Genomic DNA, 12,196 nt, shown 5'->3' with positions numbered 1-12,196 from the left:
CCTGTCCCCTATATAGTGCACTACGTGCCATTCACTGTACAGAAAATACTAATTCTGTGGACAAGTGACCGATTTCAGCCGCGGCTTCAGCGTCTATTTTATAGTGTAGGGGGCGGGCGCTTCGGATTCTAGAGAGCATTTGATTGGACAGAAAGTTTGATGAGAAGCTGAAGTACGATGTGACGTCAAAAAAATTGTTGAGCCGTTTTGGCGGAAGTGACGAACTGCAAGCTTTGAATGCTTATATCTTCTAAATGCGAATTTTGTCACTGTTTTGGAGCACACTGCCTTATAGATAACCTTAAGACTAACATATTGATACTAACACCCAAAAAACTTTAATTTTGATTTCATGGGGACTTTAAGCATTTAAAAAAGCACTGTTAAGTTTAGCTAATTGTATTTAAAATAAATAAACTAAAACACATTTTCATTTCATTACAATTAACATGCAATTAAGTGTCTGAAAAATATTAGTTTTATTTTTCATTTGAATTATATTTTTTGAAGTATATTATTACCATGATAAGTGCTCTTTTTAAAAGTATTTAAAAGTAAAGTATACTTCTTTTTGACAAACATGCATCACACAGTATTTCAGTCATCTTTCAGAAACTTCATTTCACAACTTCATTTCTTTATTAGCTGCAAAATTGATTAATAGGAATGACACTACATCTGAGGGACAAGTCATAATTTATTAGAAAATTATTATTTTCAAGAAATAAATATCGAAATGGTTTAGGACTGTTTCACTTTTTTATAGTTTGAACATTTTGTTGATTAGATTTAAAGTTAAAAGTATTAGATTGAAAGTTTAAAACAAGCTTTATCAATAAAAATACATTTGAAAACTTGAGTTTGGAAACCTTGGTTTGAAAAAATACATTCAGTTTTCAAGGTAACCTTCAATATATATAAAAAAACAATTTGAAATTAATTTTAATAAAATCAATGCATCACCCTTAAGAGAAATGGTTTTAAACAGAAGGCTGATATGGTTCTAAATAAAACTGTTACTACATGTAAAGAACCTTTAAAGAAGAATCTTTTTGTAAGTGCTGAAGTAACAGTCTGCTGTTATGTTGAGTGGTGTTTCTGTGTGTTTGTGGTCTCAGGTGCTGGGCACTCCCACACGGGAGCAGATTCGGGAAATGAACCCAAACTACACCGAGTTCAAATTCCCGCAGATTAAGGCCCACCCATGGACTAAGGTGAGTAAACAGGTACAGGACAACCGTTTTACTACTTCTAGCACAGCCGCCCTCCACCTCCAGCCGTCAGCTCGACTCATTGTCCTGACTCCATTCCATTCACATCACCCAGACGTCTGCACCACACAGGCCTCGCCGACTGCATTTCATTTAGTGTTCTTTGACACTTACTTCTCAACTAGTTGATGAAAGAAGGACCATTTCAGTCAGGATTGTCTGTATGTAGACATCCTCTTTCTGAGCTCTGTTGTAATGCTTAGCCAAGTGACCTTACAGTCTGTTCCCAATCCTAGTGAGCTGCCTACTTAGGAAGCCTGGTTCAGAAAAGGTAGGCGGAATAATTATGCTGCCACCTAAGATAGCTTGATTTAGAAAGGAGAAGGCGATTCTAGAATGCATTAGGTCAAGATAAAAAAAAATCTGATTCTGGAATTATAAATGTTATGTATGTTATGTGTACTATAAATATTATTGTGGTTCATTCAATACTAAATAAAACTGATCAATAAAAATAGTTTGAAAACTGCATATTTTACTCAGTATTTGTGTGCTTTGTATTATAAGGCGGCGGCTGCATGTTTAGGTTTTGGAACAGAGCTGACCTCATATCCATTTGAATTGAATGACTTTTCCAGACATGCTCTCGACATTGCTTGCTGACTTCATTACACTTTTTACAATTGTTGTTTACTCTGTGGTCTAGGTTTTTGGATTGTGGTATCCAGTACTTTTCAAAAGTTTGGGTCAGTAAGATATTTTAAAAGCAGTTAATACTTTTATTCCGCATTAAATTGATAAAAGACATTTATAAATGACATTTCTATGATAAAATTATATCACTTTTTATTTATCCAATCCTGAAAAAAAGATATCATTGTTTCTACAAAATATTAAGCATTAAGCAGCTGTTTGAACATTTATAATAATAATAATAAATGTTTCTCGAGCAGCAAATCAGAATATTAGACTAGACTAATGAGGTGAAAATTCAGCTTTGGAATCCATGACATTTTAAAATATATTCAAATAGATAACAGTTATTTTAAATTGTAATGTTTCACAATATTTACTGTATTTTTTATCAAATAAATGCCACTTCTGTGAGCAATAAAGACTTTTTTCAAAAATATTGCAAAATCCTACTGACCCCAAACCCTTGAACAGTAGTGTATGTTATGCCTTGCAACCGAAAATGTTGCCATGTACATCAAACTGAAGTTGCTGAGTCATTTGAAATCACATTTGAAGGACAGATGAACTGTTCCAGATGGACATTATAACTGGTAATGAGTCTTGGTACTTTTCTTTGGTATGCTTAGAAAGGGAAGTGTACACAAACAAAATGTCATTTTATTTATTGCTTTAAAAAACCATTGCATTCTTGAAAACTGTGATGCAGATCTCAAATTGATATTTTTGTCTGGCCATTACACTAAAGTAAATTTACCTAACACTGTAGTCCACATGAAGTATAATAGCAGGATCTCTCATGTGCCGCCTGGTGGTCATTGTATGTAGTACACAGCTGAGCTGCAGGGTGTGTTTAGTCTTATCCTCCAATCAGACCCTTCCCTCCAACACAGTCTTACCTTCTGCACAGGATATGCCCCAATGCCTATGACTCAAACACCTCTAAAGGCAGAAATGCCTTCCTTTCCTTCCGCTTCCTGTAAGCCAGAGCTTGAGCCAGACATAAACAAGTCTTATTTCAATTACTACACTTCAAGTCAAGTCAAGTCAAGTCAAGTCAAGTCTGCTTTATTGTCAATTCTTCCACATGTACAGCACATACACACAGAGAATTGAAATTGCGTTACTCTCAGACCCTTGGTGCATACAGATAACACTAGCAGTAGAACATAAATACAGATATACAGATTAAATATAAAATACAACTATACAAATATACAAATAAGGTAAAATGTAAAAAAATATATAAAAAAATATATATAAAGCAGCACACGGCACATGGCAGATAGAGTGCAAACCAGTGAAATGTAAAACAGTGAAATGTAAAACAAACCAGTGAAATGTAAAACCAGTGAAACTTCTTGCTCTATTGAAGACCAAAACCTTAAAGACTTGGCTACGAAAACCATATGAGCATTTCGTCCTTAATAACCAGGAAAACGTATACAGTTCCTTTAACAGCCCATAATGGGACATGATGTCACCCTATACAGGGCAGGCTGTTATAATGTCAACCTGGAGCCTCGTTTGTAAAAACGTGCATATAATCATCCTAAATGTGTAGCCTACATGAGATAATTTCCTAAATGGTTCATAGATGACTCAGTTTCCTATGAATGATTCAGAAAACATCCATAGCTACAGACATGTCATGGCTTTATTAATCGCAAATCATGTGCATATGAACGAGTGATCATTCAGATAGAATGAAGAAAGCTTATGCAAAAGTTATAATGCCATAACATGTGGTTATTCATTCCAAAAAGGTTTGAATGCACACTTAATTATGTAGTTATGCATAATTTGGTTACACTATATTTTACTATTAATTAACTACATATACTTACTATATGGTTAGGATTAGGGTTACTTGCATGTAATTATGCATAATTTATTGTTGTGATAATAGTAAGTACATGTAACATGTGTAACAAGGACACCTTAAAGGAGTCATATGATGCGATTTCAAGTTTTCCTTTCTCTCAGACAAGCTGATTGTGCATAGATAAGATCCCTGAAGTTGCAAAGACTAAAGTCTCAAAACCAAAAAGATATTCTTTATCAAAGTTAAGATTCTGCCACGCCCCCCTAAAACAGCTCGTTCTAAGCAGCGCAGAGTAACGCGTCGTGTGTGTGTGTGTGAGGGGAACAGGGTCACATCACAGGAGAGTGAACTGAAAAAAATTCTGATGTCTGTCAGAAATCATAGCACGTCAGCTGTCTTAACCGTGGCTTGTGTACTGCAAACACATACCAGCTTCATCACTGTGGCTGTCACACGACTCTGTTCCCCTTTCGGGCTGTCTTTACATTTATTTTGAAAGATGGAGCTCGCGATTATGGTAAGGGGCGTTACATTTCCGACGAGTGCTTGCGGTGTTCGGCCAATCACAATGCACTGGATCAACTGGCCGATCAGAGAAGACTGCGCTTGTTGGAAGGAGGGACTTTGTAGAAAACGAAGCGTTTGAGAGAGGCGGGGCATAGAGGACCTACAATAATGTACAGTATTTGAAAAATAATGTGTTTTTTGAACATTAAAGCATGTCAACATATTCTGTTACACCAAATACACAAAATAATGATCTTTAAAAAAAGCATCATATGACCCCTTTAAAATAAAGTGTTACCCTTAAGTTATAAGACATGTAACAAGGACACTGAAAATAAAGTGTTACAGTTAGTTTATTCATACTACAAATATACACTTTACTAATATACTCTTAGTAAACTTCTGAATTGTCTCGGCAGGTGTTTCGGCCACGCACGCCTCCTGAAGCCATTGCGTTGTGCTCGCGGCTGTTGGAATACACCCCGACTGCTCGGCTGACCCCACTAGAGGCCTGTGCTCACTCCTTCTTTGATGAGCTGCGGGATCCCAATGTCAAACTTCCTAATGGGCGTGAGAAACCATCCTTATTCAACTTCACAACTCAAGGTAAGGCCTTATTTTGCATTTGCTCTTTTGAAGAAACGTTCTGTCAAATGCAAGGTAGTCAGCTTTTGGTGTTGTTTGTTTGTTTGACTTGACTCAGAGCTGTCCAGTAACCCATCCCTGGCCTCTATCCTAATTCCTGCTCATGCACGTAACCAGGCAGGAGCCTCTACCCCCACCAACGCCTCTGCCACTTCAGGTCAGACCCTTTTTCTGCTCATCTGACATCACTTATATTTTGGATGTAGCTCACTCTCATACAGTGTTCATATTATAGTATTTTTAGTGAACAGGGGGTTTTGTGTCATAGCTGTTACTGTATCGACCAACCAGAAGCTAGAACCTCTGTTTTATCAGTTACGTTTTTATTCAATGTATAAAATGTACACAGTAAAGAATAATTCAAATCACTTGTTTTTATTGTTCGCTTTATATTGGTTTTGATAAACTTTTATACCATTTTCAAGAAACGTGTAAATTTAATGACTCTACAAACGTCGTGTGGGTTAACTATCCATTAAAATTAATAGCATATTTTCCTAATCTATCTTTATCTTCATTATCAAAAAAGGTTTTAAAATATTTTTATTGGGAAATTTAAATGTATTTTAAAGGAAATATTGGAGTAGCACCACATGACATATTATAGTGTTGTTACTAAGTAAAATTATTAAAAATATTTTATTTTTGTTTAAATAATATTTTTGTTGTTTTCAATAAAGCTAATATTAAATACAATGTAAATATTAGACTAAAAATGTAACTTAAAAAAATAGAAATGTTGGAAACTTACTCTAATATAATGAATACGTTTGTGAATAAGTTTGAACAAGTTGAAGTACTAAAATTACTAAAACTGAATTAAAGCTAAATAGAAATACACAAACTAAAATTAAAATAATAAAACAGCTAATAAAAAAATAATAAATACTATATTAGTATTTAAATAATACTAAAATAATACTGTTATATAATATAACAAACTAAAAAAAAATTACCTTGCTAAGCTTATTGAACTTCAACTTATTGAACTTTTCACACAGTCATGAGGGTCTTCATGGCTTGTCTATATGATATCATTTCTGTTTTGTTTTGTTTTTGCATTCAAATATAAAGCCAAACTACATATTAAAGCTTTTTTTAATGATAATTTAATTAAATGTTAATCTTTTAATATATCTTTAATATTTTATTATGGTATCAGTACAGTTATATCATGATGCAGGCATTTTTTACTGTATGCCACAAAAATGATCAAAATTAATTTTAACAGAAATTTAAAAAAATTATATCATTTCTATGTGATATCATTTCTGGTTTTGTGCATTAAAATATAATGCCAAACTACTTATTAAAGCTTTTTTTTAAATGAGAATTTAATAAAAATGTTATTCTTTTAATATATCTTTAATATTTTATTATGGTATCAAGACAGTTGTATCACGCTGGCATTTTTTACTTTATGCCACAAAAATAATCAAAATTCATTTTAATTTAGAAATTAAAAGCATGTTCATCATACAGGAACTGCATTCAAAACATCGATGAATTGCATTTTGAATGTATTTTTGAAGAATTTAATAGATATGACAGGAAAATGAGCATCACCTTACTGACCCTTATAACATGCAATATATACAAAAAAAAAAATTCTCTTTGTGTCCAGATGCCAATATTGGAGATCGCAGTCAGACCACAACTGCAGCCTCTGCCTCCGCCTCCAACACGTCAACCTGAGAGCCTTAGCCAATCAGACCTGACCCTGCCTCTGAGGCCACGCCCACCCCACTGCTCACCAGCTTAATGGGCAGGAATTGAGTCACGCAACCACCACTCTTATTCAGACTGCAAGAGCCAACCTTCATTTACATCTTTTTTTTAAATTTTTTATTAAGTTCAGAAATAGATCAAAATTACATGTGTGGAAATGCCTCGTCGGGTGTTATTTTCGAGAATGACAGAGACCGAGAAAAAGAGAGAGCAGTGAGGAAACGGGTCGGTAGGGCGGGGGGTGTTTAACCATAAAACCTGGTCCATGACCAGCCACAACTTTTTTTTTTTTTTCATTCTCAGAGGACAATCTTGTTATGTAAGCAATCCGGTAGCCAGATCCATCCACTTCCGTTTTCATTTGGGCACCCCTTCTCTCACCTGGACCGTCTCTAGCTACACGTTCTGTCCCTTTATCCTGTCCTGGGCCTTTAATAGTGCATGGCTTGAATTTGGTTGGGAGCACCCCTTGTATACAGTATATATACATATAGCGTGTATATACATATATATGTATATGTATTGGGTGAAAACGATGCAAGCATTCAAAACTACAAGAAATACCATATCTAATCGTATCTAACAAACACAAGGCACCGTACAAGTGGTATAAATATAAAAACCACATGTTCCAACCACAAAGACAAGAGAGAAATACTCTGTTACAGGGTTTTAAGTCGGCTGAATCTGTTTTATCTTGTTTTATAAAATGGGCGGGCTATAGGGCAAGGGCAGACATTTTGATTGACAGGTGAGACGTGCGTCTCCATCTCTGTGTTCTTGTATGATATATACATACACAGTTTATATATTACTTTGCATTATGTAAAATAAATATATATATATATATATATATATATATAGTTATATATAGATCTATATCTAGCATCATCGGTTCAGAATACATCATTTTTTTCAGCGCAGCGGCTGACCGAAATGATACAGTATATGTATGACTAAGCGTCTTCTCTGCTGTTTTCTGTTAGCCTGGTAGAATTAGAGATCACCTTCTGTCCTGGTTTGCTCTCGTTATTTATTGTCGCGTGCGCGTCAGTGTCGTAACGCTCAGATTCATTGTTCTTATCCACACAGCTAAATGTAAAGAACACATGAAGAAACGCATCGATGTGGCGCCGGCTTCACAGAGACTGTGTTTGCGCTCCATTCACAGTGGCTGTGTTATTTTAACCACTACTTTTTTCTTGTCATGTCTCAGCGTAACTTACAGAAAAATTTACTTTTTTCTTTCCCAAAATGTCTTAATACGCAAAGTATAGCAGTATAAGAAAACGACAGACGTGTATATACAGTACAGCACAGTTGCTCCTCACCAAATTCTGGCTTTTACTTCTTATGTTTTGATTTTTGTATAATTTGTGAGCGCGTGTGAGTGAGTGAGCGTTCTGCTATGTACATAAATATGCTGACCTGAGAACTGTTCATGAGCGAAAACAAAGACGAGGGATTAAATGAGAACGGATCAAAGAAAAAAAAGTCAAAAAATTAAAAAACGATTTAAAAGATCAGGGCAAACATGACCTGTTTGTTGGATACTGTAGACAAGGAGCTTTCTCCAGCCATATAGTTCAATCTTATCTGTACAGTAGGTGTCAGCTATATTATTGTAACTATAACTAGTAATGTATAGTGTATCTATAGTTTGGAGTGCCTTTGCTTCCATACCCTTCCTGTTCCTAGACCACACCCACTTCCTGTCCACACACAAGACAGACCACGCCCCTTCCGGTGACCCTCTGCAGGTGCTGTTGATTGGCCAAGTCTGAATGACTGACAGCCGGCTTCATTTCCTGTCCGAAACCACATTCGCTGTAGATGTTTTTCCTCATTTTTTGGCACAAAGGTGTTTTTGTGTGTGGAGGAAGTCACGTTCCTGTGGAGCCAATCACAATGTATGTTCTTACACTCGTTCCACTACCAAAGTGAACCAACTATGAGCGTGTTGTGATGTGACTGCGACATCCCAGGGGCAATAATAATAATTTCTTTGTGTTTTCGCTCATTGGCCAGCTGACAGTACGCAGTAGAGATGTCACGTAGCACCCGCCGGACCCTCAATGTAAAGCTTGCTTGTAAGATACGCATTCATAGATGTGTTGCTTTCCACGAATGGTGTGACCACTTCTCGTGACTAAAGTTAGAGTAAAAATGTAAAGACGCAAGGGTTAAAAACAATTACCAAAATAAAAAAAAAAGACAAAAAAATTGTTTTAAGGACTGTGGGCTAAATACAGACTATCGCATTACGTACACTTATTGGGAAAAACGTTGTCTTGGTTTAAAACGGAAAAAAAATGGAAAAAATAATACAACCTGTATAACATTAATATTACTTGAATGCCTCTGTTTGTGATTGAAATTTTTATTTTAAATATATATTATTTTAAATATATATTCTTTTTCTGTGAAGATATGCTAAATGTCTCCTCTCCTTGTAAATATGTCCGTTTTGGTCCTTGGTGTGACTTGGATTCAGAGACTAGTTACCTGGTACTGTAATTTGCATTAAATAAAGAGTCCGTTTTGGTGCTTGGTGTGACTTGGATTCAGAGACTAGTTACCTGGTACTGTAATTTGCATTAAATAAAGAGTAGGATAACTTGGAAATGACCCTGCATTTGCCACGCGTCTTTCTTTTCCCAACTCAAAATGTCCCTAATCTCAAATTCAGTCCATTTAGACTAAATTAAAGTGCAATTAAATGTCTCTCTTTTTTCATCACTCTTCATTCCTAAGATGTTTAAAAGTGATTCTCGTAAGTGCCTGGGTTCAAATAAAACATACTTTAAATGAATTTTAAGTGGCTTTGGGATAAAAGCGTCTGTGTTACACTACTGTGCGAAAGTTTGAGTCAACTTTAGGGTCAATTGACCCTTTGCAAGGAGTAAAGGCAATGACTTCTCAAGAAAGTGTCTGTGTGATGAACTTTTGCAGCCTGTCTGATTCTTCAGAATTGTAGACATTCATATGTTGCGCAAAATTCTGTAAGCTCTGTTACTAATATAAAACATTCACAGCAGACATGAAAGGACTAGCTAGCACAACTCTTTTGATACCCAGCGACACATCAGAGTGAATCTCACAAAATCTGACAAGAACTTATCCAGGTCCAAAAATAAAATGCCCAGTTTGCATAAAAGTAAGCCTATTTTTTTTATTACTGTAAAAAAATTTATCTGATTCTCATTACTGTAATGAAAAATAATTATGAAAAAAAAAGATATTTTGCATAAAATCATAATGTCCATAATGAAAAAACCATGCAATCTGACCAATCATAACGCCGAATCTGCCATTTTGTCCGACAAACAAACCAGACAGGAGAGTAGATTAACGTTGGTGGACTTGAACTTGAAAAACTGTGTGCATTTCTGCAGTTGAAACAAGATACCTTCTAATGTTCATTCATGTTTATTTCATGCTATAACTAGTAAAGAGGAGATGATCGCTTCATGTGCCTGAAGGATCATGTGACACTGAAGACTGGAGTTATGATCCTGAAAATTCAGCTTTGCATCACTCTTTTAAATATATTAAAAGAGAAAACAGTATTAAATTGTAATATTATTTCACAATAGTACTATATTTGTGATCAAATAAATGCAGCTTTCTTTTTTTAAAACTATTAAGTTACACAGTAAATGATTCTGCACACATTCTCATTCAATTTTACATTTTATTTTCCTGAGAGGGTCATACACTGGGTCTTACTTTGAAAATAACCACTGTAAAGACAGAAAACCTGAGTGTATTGTGTAGAAATTACTCGTATTGTGACAAGTTTCCCCATCATATTGCAGACAGAATGAAATAACTGCCTAATCTACATAGCATGCCAACCTGAAGGCATTTTAAACGAGTCTGTGCTTTATAGAGACACCTGAAACCTGAATACTCTGCTTGTATTTGAGTAAAATATGTGAAAGAGTCCTTTCCAAAAAAAAAAATACTGAACTCCTAGTTTGAACCCTCAACATCTGCTCTACATTGTCATGTCACATCCACATATGACACTAGCTCACAATCTTTACATTGATTGTCAAGGTTAATTAACCTTTTTAGATCCATTGACAAAACGAACCAGAAAAGGTACAAATGACCTTTAAAGTTCCTCAAAAAACATAATTTCTTTACGACTGAAGAAAGAAAGACATGAACATCTTGGATGACAAGGGGGTGAGTACATTATCTGTAAATTTTTGTTCGGGAAGTGAACTAACTACTCAGTCTGCTCAGTAAATTTGCTTTAAACCCTGAATGTATTAAGTGAAAAAGGTTACGCTCACTGCTGAGTGAAGCATTTTAAAGGCAATGACTTCTCAAGAAAGTGTCTGTGTGATGAACTTTTGCAGCCTGTCTGATTCTTCAGAATTGTAGACATTCATATGTTGCGCAAAATTCTGTAAGCTCTGTTACTAATATAAAACATTCACAGCAGACATGAAAGGACTAGCTAGCACAACTCTTTTGATACCCAGCGACACATCAGAGTGAATCTCACAAAATCTGACAAGAACTTATCCAGGTCCAAAAATAAAATGCCCAGTTTGCATAAAAGTAAGCCTATTTTTTTTATTACTGTAAAAAAATGTATCTGATTCTCATTACTGTAATGAAAAATAATTATGAAAAAAAAAGATATTTTGCATAAAAAGCCTGTTTTCTCATTTCTGAAATGCAAAAACAATCCCATTCTCATTACTGTAATGAAAAATAATTGTGATGAAACTGTAACAATACAAAAATCAAAATACAGATATTTTGCATACGATAAGCCTGTTTTTCTCATGTCCATAATGAAAAAACAAAAAGAAAAAAAAAGAGTAAAAGCACATTATCATTAGTATAATTAAATTAGCATAAGTATAAATTATTTGTGATGGCAATAATAATGGCTAAAAAATAGGTTTCATTTATTATGCAAAACATGTTTTTAAATAGGTAGACTAAATTAAGACCTGAACATGTTCTTTATGAGATTCATAACTCCATTTACATTCTAGTCTGAAAAATGTTTGAATCAAATACAGCTACTCACATCTGACATTAGCAGATATTATATATTAATATTTTTACATAATCTGAACACAACATAGCCTACCTAGAAGCGGTTAACTTATAAAACTATTTGCATTTAAAAACGAACAATAAATAAACAGATTTGTCAAGACAGACTATTAACACAAATGACTAATATGTATCATATTGTTTTTTTTGTATGTTTGCTGCCATAATAGCGTTCATCTCCTCTCTACATACTGCAGACTGGGGAAAAAGTGAATCAAATCTCAGTCTAACCCCACATTTCAAGCTTCACTCATACAGTGAATGTAAGAGATAATACGTGCCATCCTACATCTGGTTATGAACCATAGAAATTGTTCTTTTGTGAAAAGAACCCGAAAAAGATTGCTGGAACACAAATACATTTAGTAGCACAATTATAAAAATACAATTTCACAATTCCTGTGTGCTGCAGACAGTTCAGTAGTTCATTATCAGTAGGCGCAGTCCTTGTCCTCACTGGTTTTGACTGTATTTCAGTCCTCAGATGAAGGTCAGCGTGGCG

General features: G+C 34.8%; 2 protein-coding genes across 5 annotated transcripts in view; one reads left to right on the top strand and one right to left on the bottom strand.

Moving 5' to 3' along the window:
* The window catches only part of gsk3ba (glycogen synthase kinase 3 beta, genome duplicate a), a 64,966-nt gene extending 56,852 nt beyond the window's left edge, over nt 1-8,114 (top strand). The window contains exons 8-11 of one of the 2 annotated variants that reach the window (XM_016450794.1): nt 1,119-1,214; nt 4,656-4,842; nt 4,940-5,038; nt 6,506-8,114. In XM_016450794.1, the coding sequence (XP_016306280.1) occupies nt 1,119-1,214; nt 4,656-4,842; nt 4,940-5,038; nt 6,506-6,576 (453 nt within the window). In that variant the 3' untranslated portion in view covers nt 6,577-8,114. Of the gene's footprint in view, nt 1-1,118; nt 1,227-4,655; nt 4,843-4,939; nt 5,039-6,505 lie in introns of both variants that reach the window. The other variant, XM_016450793.1, reaches the window with a different exon arrangement.
* Nucleotides 8,115-11,513: 3,399 nt separating this feature from the next.
* The window catches only part of LOC107661291 (nuclear receptor subfamily 1 group I member 2-like), a 33,928-nt gene continuing 33,245 nt past the window's right edge, over nt 11,514-12,196 (bottom strand). For 2 of the 3 annotated variants that reach the window (XM_016450792.1, XM_016450791.1), the window contains exon 10: nt 11,515-12,196. The gene's annotated coding sequence lies outside the window, so the exon portion shown is untranslated. The other variant, XM_016450789.1, reaches the window with a different exon arrangement.

Source organism: Sinocyclocheilus anshuiensis, unplaced genomic scaffold, assembly GCF_001515605.1.
Source record: "Sinocyclocheilus anshuiensis isolate Anshui unplaced genomic scaffold, SAMN03320099.WGS_v1.1 scaffold507, whole genome shotgun sequence".
NCBI lineage: Eukaryota > Metazoa > Chordata > Actinopteri > Cypriniformes > Cyprinidae > Sinocyclocheilus > Sinocyclocheilus anshuiensis.
The sequence above is the reverse complement of the archived record's forward strand: the minus strand, read 5'-3'. Positions and strand labels throughout refer to the sequence as shown.